General features: G+C 44.9%; 1 protein-coding gene across 1 annotated transcript; it reads right to left on the bottom strand.

Moving 5' to 3' along the window:
* Positions 1 to 8,756: 8,756 nt before the first annotated feature.
* Positions 8,757 to 9,936, bottom strand: LOC143927124 (uncharacterized). Its single transcript, XM_077451081.1, is given in 2 exon segments — positions 8,757 to 9,750; positions 9,752 to 9,936. Coding segments are annotated over 2 exon segments (1,149 nt in total). The 3' UTR covers positions 8,757 to 8,786.
* Positions 9,937 to 26,195: the final 16,259 nt, after the last annotated feature.

The raw sequence follows: 26,195 nt of genomic DNA, 5'->3' as shown, positions 1-26,195 counted from the left end.
TTTGATCTCCTTGTGTTTTTTTCATAGTGACAAAAGATTACTCCTAGCCGTGAACAGCTGTAGTCATAAACTGCCCTAATTTGCATTCTTGCATATAAACATAAACAAGTTCCCTTCAATATGTGTAATTAGATTAACAGATCCCACCTTAACAACCTTTTGGTGTATAGAATAAGGCCTATACCCCAATCTAAATTCTTGCATGTTAATACCAACAGGTTTCCTTCAATGTGCGTAATTAGATTAACAGAACCCACCTTAACAACCTTTTGGTATATAGAATAAGGCCTATACCCCAATCTAAATTCTTGCATATTAATACCAACAGGTTTCCTTCAATGTGTGTAATTAGATTAACAGAAACCATCTTAACAATCTTTTGGTCAACAAGTCCCCTTTGATATGTGTAATTGAGTTGGTTCGGACAAGTCATTCAACAAGTCAGTCAACTGAAATCTGGCCTGGTCAATCTTGCATGTGTCCATCTAACACCATATATATAAAATACATGGACATACACACACATATATATATATATATATATATATATATATATATATACACCCATATATACACACACATACACATATATACATATATATATACACACATATACACATACATATATATATATATATATATATATATATATATATATATATATACATACACATACATACATACATACATACATACATACACACACAAAGCCTACTACATATATCCCCACTTGGATCGGTTCGAATCAGAATCGATTCACAACCAAATTGCTCAGACATCCCTAGCTCTTAAGATTGAAGCCATCTCTATGTTTTCCTTCTTTTCCTGGATTGTTCTTAGTTGTCTTCTACCACAACAATATAAACCAAACAAAAAACATATTACCGTATATACTCGAGTATAGGCCGACCCGAATATAAGCCGAGGCCCCCAATTTACCCCCAAAAAAACTGGCAAACTTATTGACTCGTGTATAAGCCGAGGGTGAGACATGCCTGTCCATCCCTGTGTGTGTGTCCGTCCATCCCTGTGTGTCCGTCCATCCCTGTGTGTCCGTCCATCCCTGTGTGTCCATCCATCCCTGTGTGTCCGTCCATCCATCCCTGTGTGTGTGTGTGTCCATCCATCCATCCATCCCTGTGTGTGTGTGTCTCCATCCATCCATCCATCCATCCCTGTGTGTGTCTCCATCCATGTGTGTGTGTGTGTGTGTGTGTGTGTGTGTGTGTGTGTGTGTGTGTGTGTGTGTGTGTCCAGCCTACCTTTGTCCCGTGCCTTGCCTCCTTGCCTCCGTCCCGTGCCGTGCCTTGCCTCCTTGCATCCGTCCCGTGTCGTGCCTTGCCTTGCCCCCGTCCCGTCCCGTCCCGTGCCGTGCCGTCCCGTGCCCTCTTCGTCGGCGGCCATTGTAAAGTTCAAAAGCTGCGCCGCCGCCTTCGCCTGTGATAGGCGGAACACTGAATTTCCCAGCAGCCTGTGTTCCGCCTATCACAGACGTCGTATCATCCTCGTCCGTAGTACGAGGATGATACGATGTCCGTGATAGGCGGAACACAGGCTGCTGGGAAATTCAGTGTTCCGCCTATCACAGGCGAAGGCGGAGCCGGAGGCGCGGCTTTTGAATAGAATGGCCGCTGTCTGTCTGCTCGACACGCTGATCGAGCGGGCAGACAGCGATGACTCGAGTATAAGCCGAGGGGGGCACTTTCAGCCTCAAAAAAGAGGCTGAAAATCTCGGCTTATACTCGAGTATATACGGTAATATAAATTGAATAAACACAAAAATCATGGAAAGAGTTCTCAATAGTGGGTGAGTAAGAGTGTAATTGGGTATGCTCCACCAAGGCTCCTGAAATTCTTTAGAAATTTTATTAGAACTGATGAGGTTTTCCTTCACCAGTTCTTGTAATTCTATAATTTTCCTATTATCCCTCTTAAATAATGTATCCAATTCAACTGTAAGTGGTGGAATTTTCTTAAATAAAGGAGAGATCATAGAGTCCCAATTGCCAAGATCTGTTTGCTCAATGTTCATAGATATTTGATTCATCTGGATATTGGCTCGAATGTCTTCCTGTCCAATTGTTAACAGTCCATCTGTAAGGTTCACACACCATCCTGTGGTAGGTGTCCGGCACTGAATTTGTTTCTGCCAAGTGAATGAGGGAACCCCCAATGCACAGACCCTTGAGCCTTCTCCGTGAATTATTCTCTTCCAGGCCGGTTCAAATTTTTGTAATCGAACCAGGCAGTTTCCAGAGTGTGTAGCAGCACAGCCCTCTATGTACTCCAGCCGCTCAAAAGAGCAGGAACAAAGCCAGGCCTGGGCCCATCTGGTGCAGCAGTTGGGGTCCATGGTTTTCCAGACTTGGTTGTCCTTGACGACAAGTCTGCTTTGTGGTAACAGTTGTTTCAGTATATTAGTGCCATTTCTCACCTCCACCTCACCAAGAACGATCATCTTGTATACGGGTAAGGGTGTTGTTGACCATGTGGGGATGTTGACGGTCAGAGGTATTTCCTGCTTTCCAATGCGATCTTTATTACAAAGAGTATCCAGGCTCCTTACATTAGCCATGGCCAAGTTCCTACAAGTAACACCACTGTCTTTGATAAGATTGAATAATAAAGTTGAGTTCATTATCCTTGGTCATTCTCCTCATTTGATTTCTTGAAGCCCTAGGCTCAGATGTTCACTCAGCAAGTTTCCTATAATACCACAAACTATAGATTTGGATACATTATTGGTTTGAATGGTTTTATTCAGAGCACTCACAGACATTTGAATGTTCTGCAAATCTGCAGCAATGGTGTGAATGTTTTGAATATCTATTTTCATTTCAGCTAGAGTGTTTAAATCCACTCTTCCCCCTTTAAGCAGTATCTGCTGTAATCCACCCACAAAATTCTGTTCTCTCATATTTAGACTCTCTATATCAACCCTATTCCAAATTGAACTACCCAAACTGAGGCCTGATATGATACTAGTACCCAGATCCCTCTTTGCAACTTTCTTAAAATTAAGCCCTTGTGTAGCATCCCAAAATAAGTTTATATGTGATTGAAAGACTGTTTTAAACCGCAATCCCATTGATTTTGGGCAACTCTCTGGAATGTTAAATGATGTGAAATTCAACAATAAGGGTAATGATAAATATGAAACATCACTATACACTAAAGTTTGAGTTCGCTCAAGGAAAAGTCCATGTTCTGGCCACTGTAAAATTGTAGGACAGTCTCTAGAATTTGTGACCATTATATTTAGGGTTTTTGTATAGACTCCATCCGTCACATCATGAGGGCTGCAGGATATAATACCCTCCTTAAATATTGTAAAATTCCTTTCTAAAGTCATTTGCATTTGTGGTCCACTCTTTGTCTCCATTAATATTATATCTGTACTCCTGTGACGGTCGCTTCCTTCTGGGTAAGTCCAAACAGCAGATTAAACCAAGTAATCAGATTTAGGCATCATGATCTCACATCTAACAAATATCCACCCCCCGACTATGCCCTTTACAGTATCCCCATGTATCTGGATGCTTTCTGAGACTTCTAAAACAGTAAGTTCTGTAGTATGATCCATTACACTTCTTTTATTTCGATCAGATTTCCCCACTGGTAAGCTTTTTAATTCCTCAACTTGACACTTTTCCACTCTGATGTTTGTGATGCAAAGTAGTAGAGTGATGGACGCTGTTATCAACACACATGCTAATAGAGAAGGCTTGTATTTGTCCAGGGAATATGTCTTCATTTTGGTGTAGTCTTCCGGTATTCGCATTACTCCTGGGACCTGAAAGACAATCTCAGGAAGAAAGTTAGACAATGCTCACATCCATCAGATCAATTTTTCCTTTAAATGCTTTGATCTGACATGCATGACTCCATCTTGACCTGTCCTCTCCCAAGTCTAATAAGTAAACAGAGGGTCCAATTTTGTCTATGACTGCATAAGGGCCCTTCCACTTTGCCCTGGGAAATGGGTGAAAGCCAGAAAAATCCTGTAACATTACTCTAGCCCCAATTTGGTATTCACTAGTGTCACGCATTGCATTAAACCACTGTTGTGAGCTTTTATGGGTACATTCATCAGTTGCACACACAGCCTTATGTACTGTAATCACATGATCCTTTAAGATTTCTACCCATGATTCAGATAATGACACAGTTTCTAATGCTGCTGGGACTGGATTTATTAGATGTTCCCACGTTCTCATTGTTCTGCCGAGCAGAGCTTCATAAGGGGCAAAGCCTATGGACCTGCAATCTCTGGAACGAATAGTTGACAGAACAAAGGGTAATTTTTCATCCCAATCGGTACCTTGCTCATTTACAACCTTTCTAAGGGCATTTTTTATTGTCCTGTTCATTAGTTCGACCTGTCCTGCAGACTCAGGATGATAGAAGATGTGAAATTTTTGGATGACACCAAGAAGCTTACATGTTTCTTGCATCACATTACCTACAAATCCTGGCCCATTGTCACTGTCTAAAACTTTTGGTATCCCCCACCGACTAAATATTTCTTTGATCAAGATCCTCGCAGTAGTAGTGGCAGTACAGTTTTTGGTAGGGAAAGCTTCCACCCAGTGACTGAAGGAATCCACCACAACCAGTAAATATTTGTTTTGGTGGGCAGTGTTAGGAAGTTCACCTGTATAATCAATTTGTATTCGCTCCCATGGTCCCATGGGAGCTTGTCTCATCAGTGCCCCTCTCCTCTTCCTATTTGCGGGATCATGTCTGGCACACATCAAACATGATAAGATAGGGTCCTGCATGTGTTGTTTATTTTGAGGCCACCATGCTACATGATCTAATCTCTCTAAAGCTAAAGGGAGTTTGGGGTGCCCACCAACAGGGGACCCATGAATCCATGTGAGAATGTCTTTCCTCACACCTTTTGGGGCAACCCATAATGATAAATTGTTTTTGTAAGTTACCAAAAGGCCATCCTTCACCTGCATCTCTTGACCTTCAAATTGTACGGGTCCAGTCCCACACATTTCTTTTAGCTGAGCTAATTCCTCATCCTGATCTTGTATTTTACCCAACTCACATGCCCTTTCTTCAACTCCTTTTGCTTGAGCACGTGTAAGGGCAGACACTGGAAAGGACAAAGTATGTTCTATATGAGGCCATTCGGGGGATGTTACTGCAGCCTCCTTCGCTAATCTATCTACAGTATTGTTCCAGTAGTTCTCTGTTGTTTATTTTCTGTGGGCCTGTACCTTTCGGATATTGATTTTTGAAAATAATTGTGTTTCCTCCTCTATCATTTTCCATAAGGATGCATATCTTATCTCACTGCCATCTGTTCCTTTAAAGCCCATCACATTCCACCATGAAAGATAGACAACTGCGCCCTTGCATACCTGGTCTGATTCAGAAGCAATGTTAACAGTTCCACCATCATCTCTTAACTCAATGAGAACTTGCAAAAGTGCTGCAATTTCCACATACTGTGCAGAACGAGCTCTGCATGAATATGAAAATTTTCTCTGTACCTCACCATCCTTTACACAAACACCAGCAAATCCTGAGATTCGAGTTCCATCTTTATAGTAAGAAGAACCATCAATGTACAGGCAGCCGCTTTCAAGGTCAAAGGGTTTGGATACGGCAGTAAAAACTCTGTGCTGCAAACTATTTCCTTGCACTTGACATTCATGAGCTTCACCTTCAATCATCAATCCACCAATCAGGACACTAGGTTCCTTTAACATCAAACCCTCAATATTCTCTGACAATAAAGCTGTAGTCCATCTCGCCAGCCTTTTACAATTCACATCTGCTTCTTTCCATTTCCCATTGGCCAACATGACTATAGGAGTGTGATGACTAGCAATGATGACCCTTTGTATACCTGTCAAGTATCGGAATTTGTTGATTGCCCAATAACAACACAGCACCATACGAGTACACAAAGGATACTTCTGTTCTACAGATGATAGTAAACGTGATGCATAGGCTAAAGGTCTTTGTTTTCCAAAATAATCTTGGGTGAGTGCCAGTGGCGGCTGGTGAAGTTTTTGGATGGGGGAGCGCCAGACCCCGCCCATCATGACCCCGCCCATCATTTTGGCCCCTCTCACTTCTCATAAACCACGCCCCTTATGTAATCTGAAAAAAAAATTGGCGTGGGTTCCCCCCTCCGAGAGCATACCAGGCCCTTAGGTCTGGGGGTCCCCCCAGATCCACACCAGACCCTTATCCGAGCTCGCTACCCGGCCGGCCAGGAAAGGGGGTGGGGACGAGCGTACCAGGCCGCGTGCCCTCAACATGTTGAGGGCACGCGGCCTGGTACGGCTCAGGAGGGGGGGGGCGCCCGCTCGTCCCCACCCCCTTTCCTGGCCGGCCAGGTAGCTTGCTCGGATAAGGGTCTGGTGTGGATCTGGGGGGGACCCCCACGCCGTTTTTTCGGCGTAGGGGGTTCCCCTTGGAATCCATACCAGATCTAAGGGCCTGGTATGCTCTTGGAGGGGGAACCCACGTCAAATTTTTTTTCAGAAATTTGGCGTGGAGTTCCCCCTTCAGAGCTCATTCTCTGATTGGCCACGGCAAAAGTCGCCTGGCCTGGGGAAACCTTTCTGGCTGTGAAAGCTTTTTTTCCATTCATTCAGCTAAATGCATGAACATTCTCAACAAAGTAGAAACTAGAAAGCCTTTATGCGGTGACTCACCTCCTGCCTCACTGTCTTGCAGCTCCGCTCGGGCTGAGGAACGGAGCTGCCGACGTCACTTCCAGGTTTCGTGAAGCAGCCGAAAGCTGGAAGTGACCTGCCTGTCTAAGAATGACAATGCTCCCGCCAGTAGAATCACAGTGATTTTACGGGCGGAAGCTAGTCGGCGTTCTGCAGTGCGCCGCAAGGCGGGTTTTTAACCCGCAAATGAAGCGCCATGGATGCAATCTTGTGATTGCATCGACGTGGCGCTTCTCATAGTGCACTGTGACCGGCACCACAGTACACTATGTTAAATTGTTAAATGACATTTTTTTTTTTAAATGTCTTAAAGGGCCCGGTATTTTTTTTTTTTTTTTTTTGTAATTTTTTTTAATTTAAATTTTTTTTTTTTTTTTTTTTTACTTTTTTTTTTTTACACCTAGGGGGAGGGGGGTCAGCGCCCGGGCGCCCCCTATGGGCGGGCCGCCACTGGTGAGTGCAACAGACAAAGTACTAAGGCCCACATGTGGATAGAGTCTGAATTCTTTGTTGGGGTCTGGTGATGCTAATGAAGGGGCATTGCCTAAAGTTTCCTTTAACGCTTCAATAGCTTGTGTGTGCTCTGATTTCCATTTCCATTCATCTTGCTTCAGCAGAATATACAAACACTCCATTAATGATGCATAATGAGGCACAAACTCCCTGCAGAAACCTGTCATGCCTAAGATCTGTCTCAGACTTTTTTCATCAGTGGGCAAAGGTAGCTTACCGATCAGCTCAACCCTTTGTTCATTGATACTTCGCCCTGACTGTGCTACAGTAACACCCAGAAATTGGACTTCCTGCTTCCCCAATTGTATTTTCTTTGGATTAACTTTCAAACCTGCTTCTCTCAAAAGCAATAACATTTCACTCACATCGTTCACATGCTCCTCCATGGAGGCTGAGCCAATCAAAATGTCATCAACATATGAAATTACTCTTTCAGGTTTGGAAAACTTATCAATCACTTCTTTCATATGTGAGTGAAATATTGCTGCACTGTCTTTGTAGCCTTATGGAAGAACTGTCCAATAATATTGAAGGCCCGCCCAGCTGAAGGCTGTTTTGTATTGACAAGTTGGGTCAAGGGGTAAATTCCAATAACTGTTACTGATATCAATGACCGTAAACCATTTAATTTCTGGTGTTAACTTGGCAATCATTTCAGGGTAAGCTGCTACCACAGGTGCCATACTTTTAGCATATTTGTTTAAGGCATGGTAATCTATCGTCAGCCTGGATGACCCATCGGGTTTGATGACCGGCCAGGCTGGCGAATTGCATATTGATGCACCCCTTTTTAATGTACCCTGCGCCTCCAATTGTTTTATAGCTTCTGTTATAGGTTTAATGGCCTCTTTTGGAACTGGGTATTGCTTGAGAGGCGCGGGATCAAATCCTTCCAATGAAATCATTGTATTCATCCTACCACAATCTTGTTTATGTTTAGCCATTATGTCTTCAAATTCACCCATCAGACTATCCCAACAGGGATCCCAATTCCCCTGTAACACACCAATGGGCTTTACTGCTGCTGTTACTAATTCCATGGGAGGATGCCACACATGACCCAATCCGTCATTTGCAAGATCAACCACCAGACCTTGCTGTACACAGACATCAGCACCAATTATGTCCTGATTTTGACAAACAACGTCACACTCCCACTTCTCTCCCCCTATTTGCATCTCAACACCACGCACAAAAGGAGCTTCAATGGAATGTCCAGTGACACCTGTTATTTTGATTTTCTCATTTCCAGGGGCAACTGATTTACTAAAACTAATAGCTGCCCCACTATCTAACAGCGCATTTACACGAGTTCCCCCTAATGTTACATCAACAGTGGGCCGCCCCCAGGAGTCTAATGTTAAATCAGTTAAGAATCGGCAGGAAGGGGCTTGGGGGGCTCGGAAACCCCTAAAAATGACTGTTAGAGGGAGGCACAGCACATTCCTTTCCTATTGCTGCTACTTTAACCCCTCCTGCTTTTATTTTTTCCATTTCTTCCTGTATCTTATATAGCTCCTCCCGCAAACGATCTCTTTCACTTCTCATCTCATTAAATGGCACCCAAGGCTATTTATTAGGCTTTCCTCTGGATTCTGGCTTTCTATAACTACCTGAAGTGTTATAAGATCTTCCTCTCCATGGTCCTAAATCATCTCTATTTTGCTGACCCTCGACTCTAAAAATTCTGGCTGCATCAACCGCAAGACTGTCTTCTCTGCACTTTCTCCTCCACACATTATCTGCTCTTAACAAGATATCACTATAGTCACTAGGATCAGGTGTAACAGATAAAATGCCTTCCCTGACATCACCATCCAATGCTTCTAATAACATTGCCCTATGTACCAAACCACCACGTTCAAAACCGGGATTCCCAGTCATCACATATTCCATCACACTGCTAATTCTATCTGCAAGTTCATATGGGCATTCATCCTTCATTTGCCTAATCTTCCCTGACAAGGACATATTTGTTGTCACACTATACAATGCTTTAAATAATTCCTTTAAAACATCCTTAGTTTTATGACGCTGGCCACAATTTTGCAAAATCCTTGCCCACAATCCAGTGCCTATACTTTTCTGCAAAATTCTAGCTAGGTCCTCCACATTCAAGTTGTATGCATCTCTGACTCTCTGCAAATCACAAAACCATTTCATGAATCTATTTATATCATAGCGAGGTACCTGACCGATCTCTCTTATAATAGCTTCCATCTCCTGTGGCTTTAGTTGTTTTGTGATCAGTTTAATTTCACTTGAATCGTCAGTATTCAATACAGTTGTTGTAGTGGTAGGAGCCGCTGGTATGCATGGGGCTGCATGTAAATCATCCCAGGGATATATTGGCTTATAATCTTTGGTATCAAGCTTTACTTTAGTGGTATCATTTTGATGCGTGTAACTTGATTTTTCTGCCAATTTATCAAAAGCAATGTTAGCAGCATGTTTACACACCTCCAACTGCTTCTCAACAATTTGTATTTTTACTGACAATTCCTCATTTGCCCGACTTAAATCATCACATAATTTTCTTTTGCTTTGTTTTCTTATCAAAGACACTATCAGATAAAAAGCATTTCATTAAATCCCATGACTGTCTATATTCTTGGGGAATCTCGTAAGGCCCCCCATGATTTTTTATATAATCTAACAGCCATATATTCACATCCTCTCCCTTAGTGCTATTGTCACCACCAGACACAGCCAAAGCCATTGTGGGAAAAATGCAATGAGAAGAGAAAAAATAAATATATAAAAAATTCTATTTAGAAAATAATGAACAAGGCACACTTACCAATTGTTAGGTTTCCTAGAACGTCCTTCCTGGGTCCTCACGGTCTTCTTTCACTTCACAGATTGTGAATTCCAGTCTCCAGAGAACAATTCTAGGCTTTCAAACTTGTTAAAATTTGTAGATCAGACTCTCTTATGTCGCAACCAAGCATTAGAGTCACAGCACAGCTCTTGGTTCTTCAGACTTCTGTCCACCTCACAGGATTGTTGTCACCACCAACTTCTGTTACTAAGTCCGAAAATGCTCTTCTGGTCACTTGTCACGGCACCAATGTAGTGATATAGTATATATATAGCGTGGGTAGATAATTAATTCGTTATTATAAGTACTCTTCCGCAGCAACCCAATTCTTCCAGAGAGATGCACTTTATTGACTTCCAATACAGAACAAATGACAAAAGATTACTCCTAGCCGTGAACAGCTGTAGTCATAAACTGCCCTAATTTGCATTCTTGCATATAAACATAAACAAATTCCCTTCAATATGCATAATTAGATTAACAGATCCCACCTTAACAACCTTTTGGTGTATAGAATAAGGCCTATACCCCAATCTAAATTCTTGCATGTTAATTCCAACAGGTTTCCTTCAATGTGCGTAATTAGATTAACAGAACCCACCTTAACAACCTTTTGGTGTATAGAATAAGGCCTATACCCCAATCTAAATTCTTGCATATTAATACCAACAGGTTTCCTTCAATGTGTGTAATTAGATTAACAGAAACCACCTTAACAATCTTTTGGTCAACAAGTCCCCTTTGATATGTGTAATTGAGTTGGCTCGGACAAGTCATTCAACAAGTCAGTCAACTGAAATCTGGCCTGGTCAATCTTGCATGTGTCCATCTAACACCATATATATAAAATACATGGACATACACACACATATATATATATATATATATATATATACATACTGTTGGAATCAGTCAGGAATTATTGTTATACATCTACACAGCTGTTTGTACAGCCGAACTCAGCCATAGTGATTGCCAGGCAGTTTCACACGTTTAAAAACAAGGAATGTGACACAACTTGAATAGCAGAATGAGTTTCTATTCAGCCCACCTGGAATGTACGGAACTTCAAAGAGGATATGGCGCCGGCTTGTCTGCAAGAACAGAGGGACAGTTGGTGGGGCGTCCGAGATTAGGCCACGAGATAGCAATCCAGTCGGAGCAGTTGCAATTATGGGCAAACACTGCCCCCAGAGGCCAAGTATGGCAGGACTGGTAGCCTGGGGGAGGAGACGCCCCAGAGACGCTGATTGGTCTATGGGAAAGAGTAGGATGGGCTATGGGGTGTGGTATGGCTGAAGTATGTTTGACAAAAAGGGTTGTGACCTGAGCTCTGCCTCTTTATTCCATCAGAAGACCCAGTCACGAGGATCGATAAGTATAAGGCTTAGATTGCACTGTGATTGTATGCTATGTATTATTGTAACTTCTATTAATACCTTATGCACGCTGTATTATTCCCTTGGGAAATAAATAAGATTTAATTGACCTTAGACCGTGTATTGATTTCATAGCCAAGGGTGGTAGTAATTCTGATATTACCAATAACATGTGCTTAGCATATTGATTGATAGCTAAACTATAGGGACTAAACAAAGGAATACGTAACTGATAATAACAGCACTAGACTAAATTGATCAGTTACTTCACATACATACATACACACACACACAAAGCCTACTACATGGTTTTGTGGAAAATTTGATTGTATAACATTTTATTCTAGGATGTGTGTTTTATAGTTTGCCATCTGTCTCCCTGTGTCTGGTTTGATAGAGGAGCGCTCTATCAGAGCGCACTTGGGTCAAATTGAGACCAGTGGTAAAAAGTCAGTATGAAAACCTTCTCATCGGATTTGAGACGTGTTCTCTGTGTCTGTGGATGTTTGTAGGCATCAAGCGCAATGCGCTGGGCTTTTTGCCTTCAAATGAATATGGGCATTAGAGAAGCGAAGTCTACATAACGAGATAGACATATTATTTTATCTCTGTGTGGCTACGTTATCCTTTTTGGATACATATCTGCTTTAATGAGAGGACATTGGTATCTGCCTTGTTAAAATACTTGTACCGTATGTTAACAAAACCAGTAGCAAAGTCCCCGCAGATTGTCTCAAGCTTTTAAGAATCATAATGAGCTCACCCCATACTGTTTACTTTAAAGGCACTATGGTCTGTGCTCCATTCTGACTAAAAGGGGGCGTGTGCATTTCCTCTTGTGAATGCCCTCCCCTTTAATGTATGTCATTTCCTGTGATGTCATTTTCTGTACTAAGGAAGTGCTTGCCTATTGGGGGCAGGACTTCCTGTTTGTCATTCTTTGGGAGATAATAAAAGGCGATGTTGAGCCCCCAGGGGGGGGGCAGAAGCATGGAACTGAGAACGTAGAAGGATGGTTGAGTCTGTTCATTGGGATGAATGTGTTGGAAGGTAACCTGAAAGCATTATATCATTAAGACGGAAATGGGTGCTTATTGGAAGCACAAAGTAGGTAGTGGGGCTGTGTGCATAGCATAGCAGCCAAATTTCTACGGCAATATGGCGACTCTGCTGGGACCAAACGGAGCCCCCCATCTGCACAGGCAGAAATGGGGAGAACAGAAATACGTCTTCTCTGCCTGATGCATTGGGGAGGTTCTGCTTTGTGAAAAGAACAATTTCCCGTCTTTTTGAGATAATGCTGGAAGTTTGATTGTGTCTGCGTGTGTGCGCGCGCGTTTTGGATCAGTTTGAGTGTATGTGTTTGAAAACTGCATGTTGTGCAAGTAACTGAATGAGAAATGGATTTTTACCTATGTATGGAACATGTAGAACAGTTTGTAGCAAGTTTCTTGTGTGCCATGTGGCCTGGGGGAGGGGCGACCAGGCATATATTGTATCAGATACAATGGGAACTGTTGGCTATTCCCTGTGGATAATAGGAAGGTTTTGTTTTGAGATGAAAAGACCATGCAAGCATTTGCTGTGGGTGGGATTGTCTTGCTTTTTAGGGTGGCTGTTTGTATTTCTGAAATGTTTTTGTTTCTGTGAAAGCTGATGCCGGAATAAGTATTGAACTTTGTTTGAGAAAATAAGCTATGTTTGAGCTGGCCTGGGATATATTGTGTTATATTGTGGTTTTATGTGGTGTTTTTGTTTCATTGGATAACGTGTTACTAAGAGTGCATTCTCAATTGTGTAGTAAGATTACATACTTTTCAGTGAAACTGTTCCTAAACTGTGTGTCTAAGTGTGCTTTTTCAAGTGTGTGGGTTTGTGGGGAGAGGTTGTGGTTTTGGCGGGAAAGGGTGCCATTTTGTTGGGGCCTAGCTTTTGTTGTCTGCCATGTGACCAAGCTTGGTGGCCATTTTTGAAAATCTGAGCATCTCTATAGGGGAAGGTGCAGACACCATTCCCTTGTGTGTGAAACCATGTGACATGAACCACCATCTTGTTCTTAGACCATGTGGTCTGGGCACCTCTCTCTAGGTGCCATCTCCTTTAAGTGAATTCTACTTTTGTACCTTTTATGTGATTTTTCAGTTAAGCTATTGCATTTTCTGTAGTGAATTTTTGGTTTTCAGTGTAAATCTCTATTTTGCGTTGAATTTCAGTGGATGGTGAAACTAGCTTTAACTGAGGTTTTGTACACAGCAGTGTGTTATTTTTATTACAAATGTATGGAAGTTTTACAGAGGGCAATTAATTTGTTTTGTTTTTTGTTAGGCTTGTATTGTATAGCCTGCATATTGGGCGAGGCTCCCTCTCCCTTTTCCTGTAACATTGATATGTAAATGAACTTGTTTGCTGGGTTCATGCTGCAACCTTTTAGAGACACAGGAAGTTGGTGGGAGGAGTCGGGTGCCTTCTGACTCATGTTTGGAAGCACAATGGAAGATATTGGCGTTTGAAAGAGTGTTTTAAATTTTAATTTCAGTTTTTTCTAAGGTTTGTACTGTAATACAGTTTTGGGTAGAGAGCAAACAGGAGGCATCCATCTTGTTTGTTGTAATATCTAGATACAGAGAGAGAAGCCACATTGTTCTGTAGAGTAAGCAAAAGTAATTGTGTTTTCTGTGCGGCTAAATCTGGCGACGCAGTGTATGGGCGTACAAAGGAAACGCTTGTGTACGCATATACTGTGAGGGGTAGAGACTTAATTCGGGGGGTGATAACACCTCAGGTGGAGTTTCTAATTGAGGGACTAGCTGTAGTCTGTTAATCCACCGCACAAGATGGCACCTGGCGGTGGTCCCCAAAGTAGGTGCAACGGTTTCCCTGGACGCAGGGGTAAGACGATAAGCCGATTCGAATCGCTAGGAGGTTCATGCAAGGGAAGGATTGGAGGCTTCCCACAGTCAGACTGCTGCACAGTACATAAGGATCCTAGTTTTGGGGCTAAAGGCCATTAGCCCTTCAAAGATTGACATAGGTGGTCCAAGGATACTATTTTGGGTATCCCTCTGGAAGTTGATATATCGCAACTGAGGCTTCAGAAATCTGTAAGGCTGAGTGAGCTGATGGATGTGTAGTACTTGCTTTTGTGATTCTCAGAGGAGGAACTGTGGTTGGAATTCTCATGCCCATTTTAGAACTTTGTGTGGTTGGTCCATACAATATTCTGAGATGTCCTTGTGTCTTTCCCATTGTGTGTATTTCATTTTTTTCTATCGCTAAGAGTGAAGGCAGAATTCTATTTGGTTGTTTTTAAATTTGTAATTTTTGATTTGGAACTATGAAATATCTCCCCCACATTTGTATCTATGTGTTTGTCTCAGGTTTTAGTATTCTCATTGTTTGTATGTGGTAACAAGAAGATGTCTGAACCCACCGCGGCAGCCCTCTTACGTGTCGCGGGTGTTGTATTTTTAGTAAGAACGGGAAAGTAAGGGTTACAGAGGGGTTTAGTTATTATCGGTTTTGAGGAATGTCAATGACAATTTACCAATGTACACGAATGTTGTATTGTCTATGAAGGACAGAGTAATAACTTTTGTTTATAAGTATCTTTTCAGGTCCAAGGAGTTTCTGAAAGTGTATATGAAGGTAAAAGTATCATAGGCTATTTCACAGTTTACCCTGGGTGTTTTCCTCCAGTTTGTAATGAGGAAAAAGGGGGGATGAGAGAGGTGAGAATGACAAATTTTTCAAACCAATAATACTAACTACGGGGGGGCGTGGCCAAGAGCGGCATGTGAGCGGACGTGTCTCACAGAGCTCCCTGAGTACATCCTGACTACGATCCTTCTCCCGGCCGAACCGGGGCTCGTACCGGGCGCGGAACCGTTCCACCGCCTCAGGGAATCCTGCGGGCATCATCTGGCTCAGTTGCTGGCTCCGGAGCTGCCATGCCGGCCCGTAAGCCGCCGAGGGGAGACGACGGCCCTGTGCTGAATATCCAAGATGGCGCCGCGTCATCACAGCGCGCACGAGGGGACAGCAAGGAGAAGGGTAAGGCGCTCCCTAAGACTCCCAAAGCCCAGGGGAAAGATATCCTTTATTATGCCCAGAAGTTGAAGGGGGCGGAGAGGCCCCCCGGGAAGATGCAGAGTTGGATGCCACCCCCGCTGTTTTTCGGGTACAACAAACGGGGGAACCCTCTGAGCGGGCCCAGCAGGCTGAGGGGGAGCACTATACCCCTGCGATGGAGGTGTTGGAGGAGGAAGACACCGCGGAACAACCCACGCTGGCAGATATTTTGCGAGCGGTGCAGAAATGCACGGCAACGGTACAGACTCTGCAGGAACACTTTGGAAGCCTGAAAGAGGAGGTTGGGCTGATCAGACATGACATGCAGAAAGTTAGGGAGCGCACAACGGCGGTGGAGGGCCGGATCAGCGAAGTGGAAGATAGAATGGTGCCCATGGTCAGGGAATTACAGATCACGGCCAGGGTCGCGAATGCTAATGAGCTTAAGCATGAGGACATTGAGAACCGCTTGAGAAGGAGTAATATCCGCATTGTTGGGTTACCAGAAAAAACGGAGGGAAGGGATCCTACTGACTTTGTGGAGAACTGGTTGGTGGAAGTTTTCGGCCGTGAGGCGTTTTCCCCTTTCTATTCCATCGAAAGGGCTCATCGGATCCCTCCTAGGCCCTTACCTCCGGGCAACCCCCCCCGCACCATGCTGGCTAAGTTGCTTCATTACAAGGACAAGGAAATCATACTGCGTTTGGCCAGAGAGAAGAGGGGTGTTCAATACAACGGAGCAAGGGTCTCCTTTTACCCTGACTTTTCAGCGGAAGTTCAGAGGCGCAGAGCGAAATTTGGGGATGTGAAAAGGAGGCTGCAATGTTTAGGCGCCAAGTACGCCATGCTGTATCCCGCCAAGCTCCGTGTGATTGCAGGAGGACAGGCTCAATTTTTTGAGTCTGCTACAGAGGCCTCTGCGTGGCTGGAGGTGAATGAGCATCTTTTTCGTCAGGATGGAGTGAACGAGGAGGGGGTGGATTGATCCTGTGACATTTTTGGCGATGGCCCGTGCTGGACATCTTTGTGGATCACAAACCAGTGATTATTATTTTGATTGAGGACTTTTGCAACTATTGGCTGGGTAGTGGCCGGTTACATGATCGGCCGGGAGCAGTTTATACAGATCTGAACACTTGGAAGCGCTATTGATGTTATTGGAGAAGGTGCCTTCGTTGCAGGAGCGCACTGTCGATACGGAACCACTGGCCGTGGTATGCCTGTTGCAACACGGACCGGTGAGGGGTTATGTTTATACCCTCAGACTTTTTTTGTTGTTTTTTCAGTTTGGTTTTTTTCTTTCTAGTATTATTCTCGCTCCTGAGGGGGGCGAGGGGTCATCACTATATCATTGTAGAAGAATTACACAGAGGAGTACACCGGGTCAAGCCCAGCAGATAGACAGCCGCATGATCCCTGGGTGGGGGAGTGGGGGTCTAGATGGTTTGTTTCAATGGGGATGCTGCTTGCTTTTTGAACTTATGCGGGACTGTATATTGTGGTATTCCTTCCACGGAGGTGTGGGTGGTTTTGGGAGGAGTGGGAACTGGGTATGCCGAATGCAGTATACTGTATTTATGGAAGAATTATTCTGTATAGTCCATTTAACTGATATGCCGGGATGACATCTATTCCTATATTGTCCTGGAATGTGAGGGGCCTTGGGGATCCCCTGAAACGTACTATGGTTTCAACGGCCATTAGAAAACATATGCCGGGTATCTGTGTGTTGCAGGAGACCCACCTGACCCCGGGAACGGTGTCGTGCCTGGGGTTTGCTTGGGTGGGCTGGGCGCATCACTCCACACACACCTCCTACTCCAGGGGAGTGAGTGTGCTGGTGCATCGTGCCCTTGATTTTCAGCTATTGGCATTGGAGGTTGATCAGGAGGGGAAATATGTATTTATGATGTGTAGAGTGTCACGTTTGCAATTCATTCTTGCTGCGGTTTATGTGCCCCCCCCCGTTTAATCCCCCGGTTCTCCGGGCCCTATTGACTTTTTTGCTAGCTAACCCGGGGACCCCTATGGTGTTGGTGGGTGATCTTAATGGTGTCCTAGACCTTGGCCTGGATAGACACCCTCCCCCTCCGGGGGGTGGGGGTGTGCATTCCACATCTTTGGCTAGATTCCTGGGGGAGGTGGGCTGGATGGACCCGTGGAGGCTCAGGAACCCTACCGAGCGGCAGTTCTCATGCTTTTCCAAGACGCATTTTTCTTTGTCTAGGATTGACATGTGTTTGTGCTCGGATGCAGCGTTCCAACATGTGGAAAAAGTGCAGTATTTGACTAGAAGCATCTCTGATCATTCCCCCTTGCTAGTTCACATAACGGTCAACCCGGCTTCTACTTTACAGAGGGCCCCATGGAAACTTAATGCTTTTTGGTTACGTCTTCTTCCTCCCACTAACACTCTTGAAGCGGACATAGAGGCCTACTGGCAGAGACATGAGGCATTTGTAGACACGAACGCTGCCTGGGACGCTTTTAAAGCCTTCCTACGGGGGCTGTTCATAACTGAGGTCAATGCCATTAAACGCACTACGTCTGCCCAGAGGGATCAAGCGGACCAGTTGGTTAGACGACTGGAGGCGGAATATATTGCTGGCTCGGGAGGGACCACTCGGGAGGCCTGGGTAGCTGCACAGGATGCTATTAATAGGATGGATGCCTCCAAGGCGAACCAAAAGAGATTTTTTAATAGGCTGGCCTTTTTTGAGGAGGGGGAGCAGACGGGCAAGCTGCTGGCGACGTTGGTGCACTCTCAACGGTCTTCCCCATCTATTGGGGCTGTGCGTGGCAGGTTGGGTAGGTTGGTTAACACTCCGGATTTAGTGATGAGCGAGTTGGTAGGTTTCTACTCGGAACTCTATGAGTCCAAGTCGACACGTACTGTGGCTGAAGTTCGGGAATTTCTACGGGGGATTGAGCTACCGAGTTTGGCGGATTCCCAGGTGGAGTTTCTTGAGGAGCCTATTACACTAGAAGAGATGTTGTTGGCTGCCAACTCGTTCCCTAACTCTAAAGCCCCGGGGGATGACGGCATCCCAATAGAGGTATATAAACAGTTTGGGGAAGTACTTTTGCCTCAACTGCTCCGAACCCTGAATTTGGCCAGGGAATCCCGCTGCCTCCCTGAGTCCATGAGAAGAGCCAGTATTGTGCTGCTTCTTAAGCCAGGGAAAGACCCGCTGGATCCCGGTTCGTATAGGCCGATCTCGTTGCTACAGAATGATATCAAGATCCTTGCTAAAGTGCTGGCTCGGAGATTGAACACGGTGATCGCCTCCCTCATTCACCCGGACCAATCGGGCTTTATACCTGAGCGGTCTACGGCAATTAACCTTCGACGTTTGTTTCTTAATGTGCAGTCCCGGGCGGATAATATGGGGGACAGGGCATTGCTGTCGCTCGACGCCCATAAGGCTTTCGATAGCATTGAATGGGGATATCTGTGGGCGACTCTCGAGCGGTTTGGGTTTGGGCCTGGCTTTTTGTCCTGGGTACAGCTACTGTATAATTCCCCATCGGCGGTCATCAGGGAGGCGGGGAGGGTGTCAACTCCTTTTCCTTTATTTAGGGGAACCAGGCAGGGGTGCCCTCTGTCACCTCTGCTATTTGCTCTTGCCATAGAGCCTATGGCTGTTCTGGTGAGAAGCAACCCCTTGATAACGGGCTTTAAATATGGGCAATTACATGAAAAACTGATGCTATATGCAGATGACGCTATGTTGTTCCTAGGGGATACTTCTGGTTCCTTGGTTGAGGCTATGAACGTGGTTCGGCACTTCGGGTCTTTTTCGGGTCTGGTGATTAATTGGACCAAATCACATCTTATGTTGCTAGATGCTCCCTCCCCTCGGGATCCTACGCGGTATGATATTCCAGTCGCTGATAAATTTAAATACTTGGGGATATGGGTCACCCCGCGACCTTGTGATTATTTATCACTGAACCTTTCCCCGTTGCTGAATAGGATCAGAGATAAAGCGAAAGTGTGGGCTAAATTGAAGATGTCACTGGTGGGCAGGGTGAACCTTATTAAAATGATTTTTATGCCACAATTACTGTATATCTTACATAACACTCCCATGGTGATCCCACTTAAATTATTTAGAATTATTAACTCCTTATTCAGATCATTTATCTGGCTTAACAAACCTCCTAGGATACGTTTGGAGCAGCTTCAGAAGCCAAAGGAGGCGGGGGGGCTGGCTCTGCCCAACCCATGGCTGTACTACATAGCGGCTCAACTGCAGCATATTGCCCGCTCCGTGGTGCATAGCCGGGAGGTGGGGGAGGGGGTGGAGAATCCAGCCGCTGCCCTTTTGAGCCATGGCACGGGGTCGGATGGAGTGGTGGCGGGTTTGGAGACTCTTTCGTTCGCCAAGTCTAACAGACTCTTTCCAACGTTTGCCCTCATTCAAAAAATTTGGAATAAAACACGTCAATTGCAGAATGTGGAGGGCTTTACGGAGTATAGCCCGATATGGTATAATCGGTACTATGGGGAGATGGTCGGTTTGACTTGTGCTGAACGTTGGAGGCGCTGTGGAGTGACTCTTATGTCTCAGATTTTTTCTGGGGGATCACTGCTCTCTTTTGCAGAACTAAGGGAAAGATATGGCGTCCCTCAGGGTATGTACTTTTATTATTTGCAATTGAGCCACGCAGTCAAGGCTCAAGCTGGAAACAATCCCTGGAGGCAATCCCCTACCCCAATTTTTCGGTTTGTGACTGAAGTTACCAGCTTTAAAGGTTTTATATCCAGTTCTTATAACATGTTACTGAATGCATCTATGCCGGGTTTCCCCGCCAGGGTGATTGCCTCCTGGGAGAGGGATGTGGGAGTGTTTGAGGAGGACCAATGGGCGGAAGCCTTACAGGCAATACAAGGCAGCTCGTTGAACACGGCACAGCGCTTATCGCAACTATATATTGTTATGAGGGTACACCGAACACCAGCTAGACTGTATAGGATGGGGATTGGGGAGGGTGACCTTTGTACCAGATGCGCCAGGGATAGGGGGGATCTCATACATTTACTTTGGCGTTGTCCCAAATTACATTTATTTTGGTCGGGGGTCATTGCTACTCTTAACGGGGCCTTCCAGGTGCGGATTCCGCAGGATCCGAAGGTGTGCCTTTTGGGTGTGCTGGACGATCCCTCGTGGGGGGCGCCGGTTAGGGAGGCCCTGGGAAGAGCTCTCTTTCAGGCGCGCAAACTCATACTTCAACATTGGAGAGCGAGCGACCCTCCGAGGTTGAAGGAATGGATAACTCAGATGGGGAATGTATTGAGTATGGAAAAGTACATTTACCAACACCGAGGTCGGGCGGGACGCTTTGAGAGATTGTGGGGACCTTGGCTTGATACTCCCGGGCTGTCGCCCCTGGAGCTGGTTATGGGACGGCTGCTTAGTTAAGATTTTGCCCTATATTTGTGATATTATGATTGATTAATGGGATATTTACTACCTCCTGAGACATGTGACTATGCTATGTAATAGATGTCTTTCTGTGTGAGTTTTTGTTTGACTATGTATCTCTTTTTGTGGTTTATGTGATGACCTGTGTATGTTTTTGTGTGTCAATAAAATCCGTTTTGATTAAAAAAAAAAAAAAAAAATAATACTAACTACTCTAATTCTAGCCAAGTTTGTGACAGGTGACTGGGTCGTTGTAAAGAAGATTGAAGAAGGAGAAAAGGATGAGAAGTATATTTTTATTTATATTTTTAAAGTGTATTTTCCAACTAGGTACGGAAGTGAACAGGACACATGGTTGGGTCTACTCTGAGTCTCCACTGAGCTCTAAGTGCCCCAGCAATGACAGCGGTGTATGAGATATATAGGCATATTGGTGTGAGGAGTTTTTGACAAACTAGTACAATCCAAACAGACACATGACAATAGAATTTAATGATACATTTCTAGAGGGTAAAATTTATTATAATTTTAAAAATAGCTCTGGTTTTTGCCAGTTTTGGTAACGGGATAACTAGGTAGCCCACAAGCGTGTTTCAGCTCTAGTTTGGTATTAATGTAGATGTACAGCTTATAAGGTAATTCCCCTAAGGCAAGAGGTTCATGTGTGCTGGTGAATCTTGTCCCAGCATCTTATGTCGCGGCCGATTCTGATGGCGCGAGAGACGGTGAGAATGGCAGGGACAGCTAGAAGGGAATTGCTTGTACACGGTGGGGGCTTGAGCTTATGAAACGATTGAACAATTTCTCATCCATTGAGGATGGGATGTTTTCATGTAACTGTTGAAGCTACAAGGAAGTTCCCACAGCCCAAGGGTGGTTCCTGGGATTTTATAAGTAAAGATTGCTATACCTGGATCGGGGATACTGGTGACAAAGTTCAGGCCCATATGGATAAGGCTAAGAAACCTAAAAGGCAAAGCCAGAGCTATAGCTAGTGAAGGTTGGAATCTTCTTAAGGGTCTGGGAATCTGGGGGCATTTAATTTTTATTTTTGCAGCGGATCATATTTTGAAGGAATTAGGGGTATATTTACTCATGATTTTTTTGTTTCTATTCTTCTATATTCCGTGATGAGGCGTTCCTGTTGCCTGATTGGACGCGTGACCTGAGCCCAAGATGCCTGACCCAAGAAAAAAAGACACAGAGGATCCCAGACCGACCAGCGACTACTACAGTTCACCATGTCATCCCTCCTGAGGAAAAGTCTACATGTCAAGCCGTGTTTTCCTTTTTATGGACTCATATGGACTGTAAGGCCAGGTGTAAGAAGAAGATCAAGATTCATCGAGGGACACATGGGAGCATATGACAAAAAAGGAAGGACTGTTGTGGAAAATTTGATTGTATAACATTTTATTCTAGGATGTGTGTTTTATAGTTTGCCATCTGTCTCCCTGTGTCTGGTTTGATAGAGGAGCGCTCTATCAGAGCGCACTTGGGTCAAATTGAGACCAGTGGTAAAAAGTCAGTATGAAAACCTTCTCATCGGATTTGAGACGTGTTCTCTGTGTCTGTGGATGTTTGTAGGCATCAAGCGCAATGTGCTGGGCTTTTTGCCTTCAAATGAATATGGGCATTAGAGAAGCGAAGTCTACATAACGAGATAGACATATTATTTTATCTCTGTGTGGCTACGTTATCCTTTTTGGATACATATCTGCTTTAATGAGAGGACATTGGTATCTGCCTTGTTAAAATACTTGTACCGTATGTTAACAACACCAGTAGCAAAGTCCCGCAGATTGTCTCAAGCTTTTAAGAATCATAATGAGCTCACCCCATACTGTTTACTTTAAAGGCACTATGGTCTGTGCTCCATTCTGACTAAAAGGGGGCGTGTGCATTTCCTCTTGTGAATGCCCTCCCCTTTAATGTATGTCATTTCCTGTGATGTCATTTTCTGTACTAAGGAAGTGCTTGCCTATTGGGGGCAGGACTTCCTGTTTGTCATTCTTTGGGAGATAATAAAAGGCGATGTTGAGCCCCCAGGGGGGGGGCAGAAGCATGGAACTGAGAACGTAGAAGGATGGTTGAGTCTGTTCATTGGGATGAATGTGTTGGAAGGTAACCTGAAAGCATTACATCATTAAGACGGAAATGGGTGCTTATTGGAAGCACAAAGTAGGTAGTGGGGCTGTGTGCATAGCATAGCAGCCAAATTTCTACGACAATGGGTACCCACTTTTTTCCTTCGACTCCTGCAGAATAGGATCCTCCAATTTATATGGGCATGCAAACGCCCCAGGGTACCTAGAGTGACCCTTTATACCCATGGGCTCCGGGGAGGCTTGGGGGTCCCCAATATCTCTAAATACTACACAGCGGCCCAGATCTCTCCGTTGACTATGCTTCATGCAACCGCGGATGTTCCTCTGTGGGTGCTTCTGGAGGTGCCTGGCTGTGACCCTTGTGCACTTCAGGCACTCCTCTGGCTCCCCAGGAATCTGCGCCCTCCCTCCCTGAGCCCCATGCTGCTATATGGTCTGCAGGTGTGGGACTCAGTTCACTTTTCCAGCAATCTGATGTCCCCCTTTCTACCCCTACTCCCATAACCCTCTTTTCCCCCCCGGTCTGGAGGAGCCCCAGGCATTCTCCTGGTGGCCTTCACATGGCTACCCACGAGTCCAAAATTTTCTTTCCTCACGCTTATTCCCCTCCTGGGAGAGTATCCGAGAAACACAAGGGGTGCCGACCAATGAGCATTATCACTTTATCCAATTAAAGCACTGGATTGCAACATTGCGCCGCATGTCCACCTACCCCTTTCAAAAAACTTTTTTTGAACATATATGCTAACACGCCCCAGGGTCCCCAGGCCTCATTTCGGCCATTTATGCCTTCCCGAATGGTCGCCCGCCATCAGCACCCCTCTCTTATATGACTCAATGGGAAAAGGACCTTCAGGCCCCAGTAGACCCAGAGGACTGGAGCAGGGCTTGGAAAACGGTTGCCAAATGCTCGTTCAACACAAATACCCTGGAGGCCGCGTATAAAGTAATGTTCCGATGGTATTGGGTACCTGCCCGCACAGCTCGGACTTTCCCTGGGAGTACTGACAGATGCTTCCGCAACTGTGGACAGCGAGGTGATGTTATGCACACATGGTGGGCTTGCCCAAGGCTGGTGGGGTTCTGGTCTAGGGTTTTTGGTTTGCTGCAGACACTCTTCCACCTAACGATCTGAAGGGACGCTAAGCTAGCTCTCCTACATTGCCCGCTACCTGGTTTGCGAGGCCCTCAACAGAAGCTGATTACCTATTTATTTATAGCGGCCAAGCGGACCATTGCCCAAGCCTGGAAGTCCCAAAGGGTAGATTTTCAGGGGGTTAAAACCCGCATGACTGCTATGTTACTTCAGGAACGTATGTCCAGTATTGTCCATAATTCTTATGCTAAATTTCTAAAAATCTGGGAGCCGTGGATCTCCTATGAGTTCCCCGCACTCCAAGATGCCTGGGCTTGGTCTAACTCCTCTTGGCGAGGCGTCCACACCCGAACTTTCCCCCTCCTTTCTTCCCCCTCTCTTCATTCTACATGTCCTTCTTTTGTTCCCTATCTCTCTTTCACTCTTCTCTGTAATCTCTCCCATTGTTAACAAATACTGCTGCCCCCCCGTGGAAGGGGGTAGTGGGAGAAGGGCTTACCATCCCGAAATAACAAGGGAACAAGTTGTTTGGTACTGGAGCCAGTCTCGATACCATCCCCTACTCATTTTCCTTTCTTTTCTTGTGTTCATAATAAGTATAATGTGATGGTTTGCCCTTTGGTTTTGTATTCATGCTTTGTAGCCCCTGTGAGGGCACTCAAGGAGCAGATTGTAGTCTCTTGTTTATTCCTGTTTATTCAAATTTTCAATAAACATATTGAAACAGAAATATTTTACAGTAAACAATATTTCTGGTTAAGTATCCAGTTGTGTGGCGTACTGTGATTCCCCACCAGGTGGAGCCAGTGGATCCTGAGGATACAATACAGGTACTTTACATTGTTGTATATTGTACTGTATTAAATTGCACCACAGCTGTGCCAAGGGGATTGAGTCAAGCCAGTGGGGCTTCTAGGTAGGTCCAATCAAAACCAGCAGCTCCTTAGGGGGTAAGTGCTACACTGGTGTACTTTCCAAGATGTCTAGGTGACAGCTTCTTTAAGTCACAGTGGATAGGAATTTTCAAATACTCCCGAATCATCCCACTGCGCCCGCTCACATTAAATTTGTTTCCAAACCTTCAGGCACATAAGGTTATAGGTATCCATATTCCTTGGCTACTTTCTGCATAACAACTCTTTGCAATTTTGACAGTCTCTGTAAAGTTTTCGGGTTCCCACATTCGGGTAGGCCTTGTGTATCTGGTGCACATTTAATCTGGTGTCCGGCAATAATGTCAGCCTTTCGAGATATCTTAGTAGACTCTAGCCCCAAAGCTTATGGGGTCCTAGCCCGGTGTGCCAACCGCTCTTCCTGCAAAGAACTTGCAAGGCAAATGGCCTGTGATGCAGCAACTGACAATTCAGGTTTACTACTGGAAGCTTTAACAGCAGAGGGAACTTCCTCCTCCACAAGCTCACAGGGTTGCTCAGAATGGCTGTCAGACCACTTTTTGGGCCAAGACATGGTGTCTGAAAACAGTTCAGACATCTGATCGGACAAAATATCAGAATCTGATTCAGTAGAACATTCTTCAGCCGGGAACAACTTTAGTTTCACACCGGTAGCAACAGACTGTTAAAACACTACTCCCTTGGTAGTCTTAGGTTTCACAGTCCCCATAGGTACACTACTTTCACTTATGTCAGGCTTACCAGGTTCAGTTATCTTCTCCCCAGGAGGTTCCATCGTCAGGGAATGTAGGTGGGCCCGACTGCAGCCCCAGGAGATAATGGGGATACCTGACTTCGGAGCAGCTACAATAGTTGAAGAAACAGTCACTTTAGTAAGCCGAGCGACAGCAGCAGGGTTCTAAGGTGCTTCCTGAGTTGAAATGGTGGCATTCTTGTCCCAGTTCACCTGTAGCGCCCGTGAGGGTAGGGCTCATAAAACTACCTCTATTAGTGATTCTCCATGGCGCCCGCAGATAATCCAGGGCCGAACGTTTGTAGCTAGGTCGGAAAACTTGGCACATACCAGCACGATCGCTGCATAGCTTCCCGAAGTGTAGAGCGTGAGGCTACCTTTCCATACATACCGCGCTCCGGTATCAGTAATGACACTCTTTGGCCCACTC

This window comes from Lithobates pipiens, unplaced genomic scaffold (genome assembly GCF_037356315.1).
Source record: "Lithobates pipiens isolate NorthernLeopardFrog02 unplaced genomic scaffold, aLitPip1_a1.2 Scaffold_23, whole genome shotgun sequence".
Lineage (NCBI taxonomy): Eukaryota > Metazoa > Chordata > Amphibia > Anura > Ranidae > Lithobates > Lithobates pipiens.
The sequence above is the reverse complement of the archived record's forward strand: the minus strand, read 5'-3'. Positions and strand labels throughout refer to the sequence as shown.